Genomic DNA, 15,087 nt, shown 5'->3' with positions numbered 1-15,087 from the left:
GATACGAACGATGTTCCATTATCTGTAACTACCTTCTCCGGCAGTCCAAACGTTGCAAATAAATTTCGAAACTGTTCGATTACTGAACTTGATTGTATGTTCTTCATTTGGCGTACCTCCAGCCACTTGCTGTAGGCGTCCACTACGAATAAAAACATTTTACCTTCCAGAGGACCGGCAAAATCAGCGTGGATGAGTTCCCATGGCTGGGATGCACGATGCCAGTCTGGGACAGGTACTTGAGGTGGGGATCGCTGGTGTTCCAGACAAGTGACGCAGGATCTTGCCTTTCGTTCGGTGTCCTTGTCTATGCCCGGCCACCACACGTAGCCGCGTGCAGCGCTCTTCATTGTAACCATGCCTCTGTGGCCAGTGTTGTATTCGAGTAGGCAGAAAGACTACCGCCGAATACTTCGTATTTATTCTGGTCCGGCCGTTGCGACCGGTCGGCAGATCACGAGCTTGCGAGTGCGCGCGTTCCGCGTGTGCGCGCGTTCTGTGGCTGCTGTGCCAGCATCGTCGTCCTCTAGCACAGTGTTCCGACACCGGGTATAACAGTTTAAGAAACTCAAGACATGGAAGTGCCGAGCATCTTATTACCTCTGAATCCGCTTAAGAACAAATCGCAATGCAAGAAGCGTAAGGACATCCCACTCTGAGCGTTTTAACCTGCCAGTGACTAAATAGACGTATTTTTCACTTTCGCCTTTCCCTACGGGATAGGTAGACATATTGATGTATTTAAGAGGTATGAACGTGATTTCTGTATTTCAGGGACTGCGTGCAGCTACAAGTACTCGGTCCTTCATTATTTCTGAGAAAAATAGATGAAACAATAAAGATGATATGAATTTGTTGGTGTTCGAATTTTGTCTTTATTTTGTATTCGCCTAGTACGTTGAACAGAATGATTAATTCGCTTCTACGCATTCAGCGTTTTGTTTTCGTTTTGTATACGCATCGTCGGTCAGCCTCTTCCCATTTCGATACCAAACCGGTAGGAAGAAGCGTACGTATATTGTGACCAACACTCTAAACAGTAAAACAAGCATTGACACCTCTTATCGCAGCGGCAGATGACAGACACCGCGTCAAAACAACGTCCGATACAGGTTTTCGTGCGCTTACCTGCCAGGGAAATTCACCTTCAGTGGCATTCCGTCCTCCAACTATTCCTCCACCCTTGACAAGGCTCGCACCGCATCTGTCACCTGGAGGTTCAGCTATTTAAAACAAAATGACATAATGAAGTGGCATATATATAATTATTATTTGCAATAAGTTTTAAGTTTCCAGCGCATACTTCGCCTAAATGTATATTTTACTGTGTTGCACGCTGAGTGCGCACCCTACACTATCAAAAAGATAAGTGCGTTTACTTTTTCGCAAAAGAATCTGTAAGGTTTCAAAAAACCCCATTTGATCGTTCTCCATAATATGCTGAAATCAGGATTTATGACTGCTCTACCGCTATTTATTCCTGAAATTCCAGCGGATGCAATCGCGCACTGTCTCACGCAAAAACAGACGCTGTAGATACATGTTTCTTTTGTAACATGCTTCATAGTTCGCGAAAAGATTAATCATTAGTTTTAGCGGTTAATAACACCACCCTTCGCCGCAACCTTAGCCATGGACTTAAATTAGTAGTGTATTTGGCGAATATTTGGGGTAAAAACACGCTATTTACACAAATTACCACAAATTTAAACATTGAGTAACGGATAATTCGTTCAAAAATCATGCGAGGTGTTAAAAAACGGGTCCATATCACATGAGCGAATGGACGTTTTAGCGAATAACCGGGGCACGCGTTAACCCATCCGCCGCGCTGCGCTTTACGTCGCTTCGCGGCGACAGTCTGCGGCGGCTAATTAAAAAATTGTGAACCCATTTGGACAACCCGAAAACGCCGCTTCGCGGCGTCCGACTATTCGCTAAAGTGTCATTCGGAGAAACGTGGGTGTTCGCTAAAACGTCATTCGATCAAGTGAGTGCCTCCCGTAAAAAACGTGTTTTGGGTTCGGTCATACACGCATATCCGTGTAGCCGACCTCGAAAACACGCTTCACCCCCGACGACGACCGCAGCACTGCCGGCTATCGAAGCACCGGAATGCTTGGGGACATACCTAGCAAGGACCGTGGAGACAAATGCCGCGGAAAGAAACATGTCTCGGAGATAGATATGGACCAAAAGCAATTACGCCATGTCGTGGGACAAGGCGAACCCCGCGCTTACCGCGCTCGCTGCCATTCCTGCCATTGATTCTGGTCGATGGCAATGCGGCTTCCCTCATGTCGTCCATGTTTGTATTTATTTTAGGGGTCTTGATAATAGTTTCTTACATACCACAAATAAAATTATCTGCCTAATTACTCGTTCTAACAAGTTAAAATGGATATACAAAGCGTGTTTTCGATCTGAACTCGTGATATTGCAGTTGGTTTTGTTTTGGCTTCAACCCTTCGATTCCAAGCGAAGGCAGCGAAGGTGCCGCCGCTTCTTAAGCGCGATCCAAACCAACGCTTCTTTTTGCGCCTGTAGGTCGTGCGGCTGCGGATGTGACGTATTTTCGTGACGTCGCGCCACTTCTTTGCTCCTTCCGGGCACGCACAAGAAAGTTGGATAATTTCAACTTCTTTCTCAACGCGCACAAAAACGCGCGGTGAAGTAGTAGGGCGCTCCTGTGTCCCGGCCAATCGGTGGAGGGCAAGCTAGTTCCGGCTCCGCGTTTCTCGCCGTCTGGCTGCCCTCTCCTCCCCCCCTTTTATTCTCTTCCAACATGACAACGCGATCTCTCTCTCTCTCTCTTTCTCTCGCCGTCTGGCCGGCCAGTCTGTCGCAGTTGCACTGTGCTTGTGCGCTCGTGCCTGCGTGCGCGCGTGCGCGCTCGCCCGAAGTTTCGCCCGTCCAAACCAAAGCGCACGATTCTGACACAGAAAGCGCGCCCGGAAACAGCAAAAACGCCACGAAATGCGTCACATCCGCAGCCGCACGACCTACAGGCGCAAAAAGAAGCGTTGGTTTGGATCGCGTTTTATGCACCCTGCTCAGAATTTACGGCGCTCCGTGGAGGCCGCCGTATTAAAAATGTGTACCAGCTGCTGCATCTGTAGGTCACCTTTAAGTTAGATCTGACAGAGAAAATCTGGCCACGGCGCAATGCCGATGTACGCTGGAAGCTAGAGCCGTATTAAGGTGGCGATGCAAGCGAGTTGGTTCATGACTTTGGAAATTGGAAACAGCGCGCAAAAAGACGAAGACAACGAGAGAAGAGCACAAGACAAGCGCTGACTATCAACTGAAGTTGTATTAAAACGGCTCAAACAAGAAAACACCACACAGCCAACCAACGCCGAAACAGCCAATGGCGTGTCGCTCACCAGTCATCTATAAAATTTATTTCTTTTTTGTGAAGATAAACAGAAGGTTGGCTGACGCAGTGCCCCGCGCCAGCTTTTTCGATAGCATGCGCCTCCAGCACCTCTCTTTGCACTTTTGTGCGCCCCCTGCCAATGATTAAGGTATTTTGGAAGACGGGGTGACACAGGCAGTCTCTGCAATGTACATACAAGTGACCTCCGGTCATTGACCGCAGGGAATTCGCATGCTCACGCATTCTCTCGTTGACGCAGCGTCCCGATTGTCCTATGTAAACCCGTTCGCATGACAATGGAAGTTTGTAGATGACACCCACAACGCAATCCACAAACTTGTTGACATGCTTAACCGTACATGACATCTTGTTACTGCTTGCCTGGTTTACGCGCGGGCAAAGTTGTGCCAATTTTTGAGGCGCTGAAAAAACCATTGGCACATTAAACCGGTTAGACACTTTTTTTAAATTATCTGAAACCTTATGTAAATATGGGACAACCTGAGGCCTTTGTTTAGACTTTACTTTTGGTTCCTGAGAACCGCTCTTGACATTTTTCAAGAGTGTCTGAGAGACACCAAGCAATACGGAAAGAGGAAATCCTGCTCCTAAAAGTCGCTTGACCTGAGCTTCATAGCTGTCAAGCATGGCATGGTGACAGGACCTGTACAGTGAAGCTTGGAGGCATGACGTGGCAATATTTTGTGTGACAAGTTTAGAGTGGGCGGAATCGTATGGCAGGATTTCCTTCTTGGTTCGCGGGTTGTAGAGCCAACACACATGTTGCCCAGTGAATTGCAGCCGTAAATCCAAAAACTGCATGTACTGACCGTCTTGCAGTTCGTGAAGTGAACTTTAGGCCGGAAGAGCAGCGCTTGAAAACGGTCATTACATCATCCACAACCTTTTGCAAAGAAAATCTGCCGACACTCCTTAAGAACACCAGATAATCGTCAACATATCTGTATATCTTGCACACCTGTTGACACAATGCCGTTTCCAAAGACCTATCGAACTTCGCTAGGTAAATGTCGTATAGCACCGGAGCAACGCTCGAGCCGATGCAAATGCCTTCTCTGTACATAGTAGCTTCCGTCAAAAAGGACAAAGGTGGACTGCAAGTATAACATTATGAGTTCCAAAAAACCGTCAATCCCCACTCCACTGGCATTCTGGAAGGCAACAACACCATTTTTTTCAATGCACTCACGCACCGCCAGGAACAAGTATTTGTGGGGCACAGAGTAAAAGAGTTCTTCCGCATCGACTGAAAACGCCATTGAGTTGTCGGGAACGTCCTTACTAAAGGACGCAATGAGGGACTGCGAGTTTTTGTCAAGAAAGGGATCATGAAGCTCCAGAGCACTCAGATGCTTTTGCAGGTAACAGCTGACCATTTCTTGCCAAGATCCTCTCTCCGTGACAATGGCCCGAAGAGGCGTGTCAGGCTTATGGGTCTTTGCCGAAAAGAACGCCTCCAAGTTACCTGTCTTAAACTTTCTTATGCTGTTTTCCAACTGTGACAGCTCAAGGCTATTGCACAGTTTTAGGGCGGCACTTTTGACCTTTTTTGGTTCGAGTGGAGTTGGTCTAAAATTTCTTCAAATGGCATCACGTGCTTTTAGGTCCAGTGTGTCCCTCGCCAGCACCACAAAACCTCCCTCCTTGTCTGCCTGCAGCAACCCAAGGTCGTTACACTGGAAAAAAGAGACTACTTTTGCTAACATGTTCCCCGTGGGGTTAGAAGACCTTTTGTTAGCGCACCGCGCCAGACAATCCACCCCTTCTAGCGTGCACCTGTTCCTTTCCTCAGCAGGGGCTTTTGCAGACACTTCTCGCACTAAGGCTATAAGTTCATGTGGTTCCATGCGCGGTTCTACACTGTATTTTGGTCCTTTTGAAAGAGTCCTCGCAACATCTTCAGGTACAACGACGTCACCCAAGATAGTCAATCCACCCTGGGTAGGTCTGGCTGGTCGCATCTTTTTGGTAGCAGGATTTCCTCTTTCCGTATCGGCCTGGCTGGTCGCATCTTTTTAGGAGCAGGATTTCCTCTTTCCGTATTGCTTGGTGCCTCTCAGACACTCTTGAAAAGAGTAAAGAGCGGTTCTCAGGAACCAAAAGCAAAGCCTGAACAAAGACCTCAGGTTGTCCCATAATTACATAAGGTTTCACATAATTTAATAAAAAAAGTGGCTAACCGGTTCAATGTGCCAATGGTTTTTTCAGCGCCTCAAAAATTGGCACAACTTTGCCCGCGCGTAAACCAGGCAAGCAGTAACAAGATGTCATGTACGGTTAAGCATGTCAACAAGTTTGTGGATTGCGTTGTGGGTGTCATCTACAAAATTCCATTGTCATGCGGACGGGTTTACATAGAACAATCGGGACGCTGCGTCAACGAGAGAATGCGTGAGCATGCGAATTCCCAGCGGTCAATGACCGGAGGTCACTTGTACGTACTACCTTGATCACAGTTAGCGGGAACGCCGGAGCGCGTGGCAGCGGGTACTATCAGAGCAGCCTAACGGCCCGGCGCGCAAGTTCCAGCGCATGCGCATCGCGCCTGCTGAGGAATTATGCTCTCATCGTGCGCATCGCGTCATCGGAGCGCTCGCGCGTCGTCTGCTACGGGCGTCGTCTTCTACGCGAAGCATGTCGCATGGAAGCGCAGGGGTTAAAATGCGTGTAGATGAACTTATCAGCCCACGGGCATGCGACAAGCATGCGAATATTTTGATGCATGATGCAGTATCATACCTTTTTTGTTTCTTATATTTTATTAAAAAAATATTCGAGGCCCCCTCCCCCGCATGCGGTGTGCTTGATAAGTTTAGGCGCCTTTGCATTGCTGTCAGAACGATTGCTGCACCTCGTCATGGCCAGAGTTCCAGAGGCGGACAGGTGATTGATCATCGAGCTCTCCCGGAAAGGGCACTCGCAGCGGGCCATCGGGGCCCTTGTAAAAAGGCCTCTAAAGACGGTTAATAGGATCGTTCAAGCTTTCCGTTATGTAGGCCGGATCCACGACGCACCTCAAAGGACTCCTCCAAGAGCGACGACCGAGGATGAGGACCGTTACATTATTGCCGCTGTCGTCGAGGGCCCCTTTCTTTCGGCCAGGGAAATCCGAGAGGAGCTGGAATTGGACGTTTCCTACGTGACAATTCGTCGGAGGTTGGCACGCGCCGGCCTGCATAGCGCCATGGAAGCGCAGAAGCGCCCTGCTATCTCCTTCAAACAAGGAAGCGAGGCTCTGCTTTGCGATGGGACATGCGTCGTGGACGGCGGATGACTGGGGCCGGGACGTCTTTTCAGACGAATCGACGTTCTCCACCAGGCAAAACGAATGCGTGCGTGTGTGGCGACCCCGCGGCGCACGGTAAGGCCTGCGCTTAGTATGCTAGGTGTCCTACGTAGATCTTGATAATTATTTTCGTTGCGGAAATATTTCGTTGTTCGTTTACGTTCTCGCTACACACTCGTGATTTACTGCAATTCCGTTTGATAAAAGGCTGGATAAAAGGCTTCGTTCGGAGTGGTCTCTTCCCCGACGGGAACTTCCTTTTTCATCAAGATCTCGCGCCCATCCACACTACGTGCACTCCGAAGGATCACTTGCGGCAGTGCGGCATAGAGGAGTTGTCACGGGTTCCGAAGGGCGCAGACCTCAACATCATTGAGAACGTCTGGGGCCGAATGAAGGTGGCCATTGTGCGGACTCCTATTTATTCCGCCACAGAAGACGAGCTCTGGGACCCAGTCCAAGCAGAATGGGAACGTTTGAAAGGAGACGCGTCTTTTGTGTCAAGTCTTTACGACTCGCTGCCGCCAAGGATGGCGGCTGTAGTCGAGCTAAACGGGGATATGACCCGTTACTGAGGCTGTTTTAGTTGACTTGATTTTTCTTTGACTGCAGGGAGCAGCCATTCAATTTTACTTCAGCAATAAGGTTTCCAATTTTCTTACCCGACACTACTGACACAACGTCGTCGTTACAGCAATTGGCTGCAGCAAACGTTATGGGCAGAAATCTTACACGTCTGCACCCCACAGTCACCAACACACATCTATCACAGGCCAAAAGGCAATAACAATAAGGAAGACAAGAACCACAAGCTATAAATGCAGTTATCAAAGTCAGGACCACGTGAATTAATGATGCAGACGCGCTGGCCGACAGTTAGTTTATGATCACCGCGCCCGAGATAGCTCTAGACTTCACAGGAAGCGGGGTCGGCAAAGCTGGCGCAGACTGACGCGAGAAGAAAAAAAGTCACAATGTTTATTTGCTTTAACAAATACTGAAACTAAACCAGGAAAGCAGATGAGCACATTGGAGAAGCTTTCATTTGAGTGTTCACCACCTTTTGGGTATGCCAAAGCTCTTGCTATCACCAGTAGCATGCGCATGGTAGACAACAGTCGTAGCAGACAACACACGTAGCAGACGACCCACGTAGCCGACAACACACGTAGCAGGCGAGGCGCGTAGCAGACGATAGGCGTAGCAGACGATACACGTAGCAGACGACGCGCGTAGCAGACGACAGACGAGCGCTCAGATGACGTAATGCGCGCGACGAGAATATTGCCGCGCTCAGGGTCACGGACTTGTAGAAAGTTCTCGTTCACTCTTGCTCCGGACATAACTATCGTTCATCCCTGTTTTTGTTGTTCTAGAAAGTGCTTGTTCATTCTCGCCCCGAGCGCGCTACGCTCGAACCTTCTCCGCCGAATCTTCGAGATACTGACTCACTCTAGATAAGAGGCCGCCCGCGACCTTGTCGAGTCAGTCTCGCCCCAGCGGTCGATTCTGCTGACACGCCGACTTCGACGCCCGCGACGCTCTGCTTTCTTCTGTTTCCTTCTTTATTTTTGGCACAAGTTCGCCACATTAAACGTTTATTTATTTCTGTTTATTTCTTGTTTATTGGTCCCGACTCACCACCCGTGACATTCTGGTGGAGGTGCGGGGTACCGCATGTCCGTGCAGCGCAGCCCTCCGAGTTCCCGCAGTACAAGTCCGAATCCAAGCTCCCGAGGACCCAACGAAGACCAGATCGAGACTCGATCAAGTCGCCGCACCCAAGGGCTAAACCCGGAATATGGACTTCTACCACCCAGGACCAGGCAGCCGACGATGGCCAACCAGTCGCAGACCCCCGCCGCTCCTGCCGTCGTCTACCTACCCGTCGCTCCTCGGACACCGGCTCCGTTCCACGGCGAACTCCACGAAGACGTTGAAGATTGGATCGACCAATTCGAACTCGTCGCCCGCCACAATAGCTGGACCAACGAGCAATGGCTGCAAAACGTGTATTTCTCGCTCGAGGGGACTGCCAGAAGCTGGTACGAAAATCACGAGTCTTCATTGACATCCTGGGACATTTTCAAGAGCCAGCTGAAGGCGACATTTGTCAACCAGCACCGCCGAGAGAGAGCCGAAGACTTACTGCGTACCAGGACTCAAGGCCCCAACGAGAGCATCACCGGCTTCGTGGAGGATGTTCTCCGCCTAAGCGCCCGCGCCGATCCTCGGGCTACCGAGGAGAAGAAGCAGCACCAGCTGATGAGGGGTGTGAAAAGCGAGATTTTCGGCGGTCTCATCCGGAATCCCCCAACAACAGTCGACGAGTTCATCACGGAGGCGACAAATATGGAACGGGCCTTGCTAGCCCGCGCCAGACACTACCAACGACACCCTGGCGTGACTACTTTAGCGACATCTGGATCTGACCTGGGCACCACCCTCCCCGACATCTGTGACCTTATCCGTGAAGCCGTCCGGGAGGAGTTGAAGAAGTTGCTACCTGTTGCCACAAGCATGGATACGCCCTCAGTCGCCGAGATTGTCCGGGAAGAACTTCAGCAGGCGCTGCAGCCAGAAGTTCTCGCCAGCGCCGCTCCTGAACCACCGAAGCCAAGCTACGCCGCAGCTACCCGACGACCACCGCCCCCTGCTCACCCGTATACGGCGCCACCTCGACGTGAACCTCTAGCGCCGCAGTATTCACGACGCCATGAAGATCGGGCGTACGTCCGCCCAGAACAAGCTGCTCCACGAAAGACCGACGTGTGGAGGACGGCCGATCGACGCCCGTTGTGCTACCACTGCGGGGAGGCCGACCATATCTACCGTCGTTGTCCCTACCGGCAAATGGGCCTGCGTGGGTTCCACCCGAACGACCCACGCCCGAGGTACGGCGAACGCCCTCACGACATCGAGGAGTACCTCCGACGTTCCCCCTCCCCAGTGTCTTCTCTCCGCCGTGAAGCCCGCTCACCATCGCCACGACGTTCAGCCTCCCCAGCGCCACGATCCCGCCGAGAAAGCCTGTCTCCCCTGCGTCGTCGGGAAAACTGAGTGCGGCAACGCCTGGAGGTGACGTTGCCGAAAACGACGGAAGCAAACAGCCTCCAAGAACGCCGGAGCGCTCCCACTCTCTCGACGCCCCGCATTGCACCGACGCGCCTGCAACGGTGTCCAACAAGCTAAACGTTGTTATCGATGGCCAAAACGCATCGGCACTCGTTGACACCGGGGCAGACTACTCAGTATTGAGTGGGAGGCTCTCTCGCCACCTTCGAAAAGTCACGACGCCGTGGGATGGACCGCAGATACGAACCGCCGGAGGACACCTCATCACGCCTGTCGGAAGGTGCACCGCTCGCGTCGACATTTACGGCGAGACGTGTCCTGTGAAATTCGTCATTCTACAAGACTGTTCCAGAGACGTCATTCTCGGCATGGACTTTTTGTGTGAATACGGCGCCGTCATCGACCTTGGAGAAAACAGATTGACGCTGCGGACACCTGTTCCGCCTTCAGAGAAACTCCAAACTGCGTCAGTTGCCGTCCGAGTCCCTGCCGACCACGTGAATCTGCCGCCGCGATCAAGTGTTGTCGTACCTGTCGTGACCGATGCAGCTACCCGTAGCGAAGTTCTTCTGGAAGGTAACCTCCAGTTGCTCCTGGGAAGAGGGATAGGCGTCGCACGAGGAGTAGCTAAACTTCAGGATGGCCGCACTGTGGTCCTCGTGACGAACTTCCGGAATGAAACGCAACACCTCACGAAAGGTGCAGCCGTTGGCCACGTCGAGGATCTCCGAAACTCCGCCGAAATCGCCGCCATTACTGATGAATCCTCGCCACCTCAGCAAGACGGTACGTCACCAGCGCAACTCGACATCGACCCTAAGCTTCCGGACCCAAAACGACGGCAGCTGATTAACCTCCTCGCCGAATACCGTGACTGTTTTGCGACGTCGTCGAAGGTACGCCAAACAGCCGTTGCGAAGCACCGCATCATTACCGAGGACGACGCGCGCCCTGTGCATCGATCACCGTACAGAGTCTCCGTTAAAGAAAGGGAGGCGATCAAGGAGCAAGTTCAAGAGATGCTGAACGACGACATAATCCAGCCATCAAGCAGTCCGTGGGCCTCTCCAGTCGTACTGGTTAAGAAGAAGGACGGAACGCTTCGGTTCTGCGTGGACAACCGGCAGCTGAACGCGGTGACGAAGAAAGACGTCTACCCACTCCCCCGAATCGACGACACGTTAGACCGGCTGCGCCACTCTCGATACTTCTCATCGATGGACCTGAAGAGCGGCTACTGGCAGATCGAAGTCGACGAACGGGACCGAGAGAAGACAGCTTTCGTCACGCCGGATGGGCTGTACAAGTTCAAGGTAATGCCCTTCGGACTATGTACGGCGCCAGCAACTTTCCAGCGTGTTATGGACACCGTACTGGCAGGACTGAAGTGGCAGAGCTGTCTGGTTTACCTCGATGACGTCGTGGTGTTTTCCAGCGACTTCGACGAGCACTTGCGACGACTCCGAGCTGTTCTTCAAGCCATACGGACCGCTGGACTCACCCTCAAGCCGTCAAAGTGTCGGTTCGCCTATGACGAACTGAAGTTTCTAGGTCACGTGGTTAGCAACGAAGGGGTGCGCCCAGACCCTGAGAAGACTCGCGCCGTCGCGTCATTTCCAGTGCCGACAGACAAAAAGGCCGTGCGAAGATTCCTTGGACTTTGCGCCTACTATCGTCGCTTCGTTCGGGATTTGGCACGGATTTCCGCACCGCTCACAAACCTCACGAAGGACGCCGAGAGGTTCGAATGGGCCGAGGAACAGCAGCAGGCATTCGACGAGCTGAAGCGACGACTCCAGACGCCTCCGGTTCTTGGACATTTCGATCAGGATGCGGACACCGAGATTCACACTGACGCAAGTAACGCGGGACTTGGCGCGGTACTAGTTCAAGTACAAGAAGGCACCGAACGAGTCATCGCCTACGCAAGTCGAACATTGTCCAAGGCGGAGCGAAATTACTCCACGACTGAAAAAGAATGGCGATCACGAAGTTTCGTCCGTACTTATACAGAAGCCCGTTCCGCGTAGTCACGGACCACCATTCACTCTGCTGGCTTGCGAACCTCAAGGACCCGTCAGAACGCCTCGCTCGATGGAGCCTCCGGCTACAAGAGTTCAACATGACTGTGGTTTACAAGTCAGGACACAAGCACAGCGACGCTGACTGCCTGTCCAGGGCCCCTGTCGAAACACCTTCCGGCAGCAGCGACGACGATGATCACGAGTGCTTTCTAGGGGCAGTGAACACCGATGACATGGCACGACGTCAACGAGACGATCCGGAGCTGCGAGCCTTAATCGAGCACCTGGAAGGGCGCGGCGGTATATCGTACCCCGTGTTTTCTCACGAGCCGTGCCGACCTTCACCATTCGACAAGGTGTACTCTACAAAGAGAACTTCGGGAACAACAACTCGCCGTGGCTGCTGGTAATACCGACCGACCTTCGAGGGGAGATCTTTCAAGCATGTCACGACGACTCGACGTCCGGACACCTTGGATACAGCCGGACACTGGCCCGTATTCGTGAAAAGTATTACTGGCCCAAGCTCCCCAAGACCGTCCACCTGTACACACGATCATGCCACGAGTGCCAGCGACGCAAGAAACCTCCGACGAGGCCGGCCGGACTCCTGCAGCCTATTTCTCCTCCAACTGCACCCTTCCAGCAGATCGGAATGGATCTACTTGGTCCTTTTCCGCCTTCGACGTCGGGGAACCGCTGGATCATCGTCGCCACAGATTATCTCACGCTGTACGCTGAAACGAAAGCTCTTCCTTCGGGGACTGCTGTGGAAGTTGCCAAGTTTTTCATTGAGTCCATCGTCCTCCGGCACGGCGCTCCAGAAGTTCTGATTACAGATCGCGGATCATCGTTCGTGGCACAACTGGCCCAAGAAATCTTCCGACTCAGTCACACCAGCCATCGTCGACTCAACAGCGACTCAACAAGACAATCGCCGATATGATCTCTATGTACGTCGACGTAGAGCACAAGACGTGGGACGAGGTGCTGCCCTACGTCACGTTCGCCTACAATACGGCGGTTCAAGAGACCACTGGATTCACCCCTTTCCAGCTGGTACATGGTCGGAAGGTAACGACCATGCTGGACGCCATGCTGCCCCATAAGCCATCTGACAACGAGAGCGACGACGCCCAGGCGGTTACTCAACGCGCCGAAGAAGTTCGCCAGCTCGCCCGACTCCTGATTCAAGACCAGCAACGCGTCGACGCCGGCCGCTACAAGCTTCGTCGCAGGAACGTCCACTTCCAGCCCGGAGATAGGGTGTGGGTATTGACGCCCATGCGTCGCCGCGGCCTCAGTGAGAAATTGCTGAAACGATACTTTGGACCCTACAAAGTGCTTCGTCGCCTCGGTGATCTTAACTACGAAGTCCTCCCCGACGGAACGCGCCCATCTACAAGACGTCAGCCGCGACCCGAGGTGGTGCACGTCGTCCGGCTGAAGCCGTATTACGAACGATAGAACTTTCCACTCTCGTCGACGGGTGAACTGTGAACTGCGGCTCGCGATTCTGCTGCCTTTTTGTTTTGCATTTGTTTTTGTTTGTTGTTTTTCGTTTTGTGCTGCATCGGGACGATGCACTTTTTAAAGGGGGGGATAATGCCGCGAGCAGGGTCACGGACTTGTAGAAAGTTCTCGTTCACTCTTGCTGTGGACATAACTATCGTTCATCCCTGTTTTTGTTGTTCTAGAAAGTGCTTGCTCATTCTCGCCCCGAGCGCGCTACGCTCGAACCTTCTCCGCCGAATCTTCGAGATACTGACTCACTCTAGATAAGAGGCCGCCCGCGACCTTGTCGAGTCAGTCTCGCCCCAGCGCTCGATTCTGCTGACACGCCGACTTCGACGCCCGCGACGCTCTGCTTTCTTCTGTTTCCTTCTTCATTTTTGGCACAAGTTCGCCACATTAAACGTTTATTTATTTCTGTTTATTTCTTGTTTATTGGTCACGACTCACCACCCATGACAATATAATCTCGCCGCACGCGCGATGCGCATGCGCAGCAGTTGCGCGCCAGTCCGGTAGAGCGCTCTGATAGTGCCCGCTGCCACGCGCTCCGGCGTTCCCGCTAACTGTGATCAAGATAGTACATTGCAGAGACTGCCAGTGTCACCCCGTCTTACAAAATACCTTAATCATTGGCAGGGGGCGCAAAAAAGTGCAAAGAGAGGTGCTGGAGGCGCATGCTATCGAAAATGCTGGCGCGGGGCACTGCGTCAGCCAACCTTCTGTTTATCTTCACAAAAAAGTGATAGATTTTATAGATGACTGGTGAGCGACACGCCATTGGTTGTTTCGGCGTTGGTTGGCTGTGTGGTGTTTTCTTGTTTGAGCCGTTTTTAATAAAACTTCAGTTGGTAGTCAGCGCTTGTCCTGTGCTCTTCTCTCATCGTCTTCGTCTTTTTGCGCGCTGTGTCCAATTTCCGAAGCTAGAGCCGGTGTGCTTTCGTTACTTTTGTTTGGTAGGTAAAAATCTGGCAATAACGCACGTTTAGCATGGCTCCGGTATTGTTTTGGTTTGTCGGGACGCTAGAAGCTCGTAGGTTTGCAAGCACATGTTGCGATGACGTGACCGGAGAAGTGCCCCTGCGATGTTCCCAGAAGACGGAAAGAATCAATCGTAATTGTCGTGTGTGCTTTGAAAGCGAAGGTAGCCACAGGATCCACGAGTGTGCAACTACTAGCCAAGGTTCGCGCCAGCGCTGCGTTGACTTCCGTGATCTCCTTCTGTTTGGTGCAACACGGCGATGCGAGAAAGCTGAAACGTTCGTCGTGTGTGGTGCGGTGCTTTGTATTCCGGGTCCGTTTGAACCGCGCTTTTAACACGGAGCGCAAATTCTTGGTTGCAGGGTGCTGATCCGGTCCAGCTGGTCCGGGAGGACGCAGCGAGCGTTTTTAAAAGTAAATCTTCCTTCGTTCCGTTTCAAACTGTGGAAGTATCCCGACAGATACCGTGAGTAAGAAACAGCGGGTGTTTTTGACAAAATTACGTCGTTTTCATTGAATAATGGACTCCGGATTGTTGTCTTAAATCTGCCGTTTTTATGCTTCGTGTTGGACTGCGTTTGCACAGCGACGCACACCGCCCGAGTAGATGATTCGGTCCTGCAACAATTTTCTTGCGCCAATCATGCGGCGTGAATAAATTAGGGCAAGGTATCCTACCTGCCCACAGATGCATCTACTGAGACCATCTTTTACGTAGTGAACGAAGTGCTTTTTCTTTATTTTGGGAAGAGGCGTTGTTGCATTTATTATGGTACAATCACTTGGGAGTTGAGAAGTTGGAGAGCGAG

At 51.9% G+C, this 15,087-nt stretch overlaps 1 protein-coding gene across 1 annotated transcript in view; it reads right to left on the bottom strand.

Annotated features, from left to right (window-relative positions):
• Nucleotides 1–15,087, bottom strand: part of LOC115314687 (trypsin-1-like) — a 76,743-nt gene that overhangs the window by 38,971 nt on the left and 22,685 nt on the right. Inside the window, exon 4 of the mRNA XM_029973808.3 lies at nt 1,129–1,223. Within this exon, the coding sequence (XP_029829668.3) occupies nt 1,129–1,223 (95 nt within the window). The remainder of the gene's footprint in view (nt 1–1,128; nt 1,224–15,087) is intronic.

This window comes from Ixodes scapularis, unplaced genomic scaffold, assembly GCF_016920785.2.
Source record: "Ixodes scapularis isolate PalLabHiFi unplaced genomic scaffold, ASM1692078v2 PGA_scaffold46__3_contigs__length_2488377, whole genome shotgun sequence".
NCBI lineage: Eukaryota > Metazoa > Arthropoda > Arachnida > Ixodida > Ixodidae > Ixodes > Ixodes scapularis.
The sequence above is the reverse complement of the archived record's forward strand: the minus strand, read 5'-3'. Positions and strand labels throughout refer to the sequence as shown.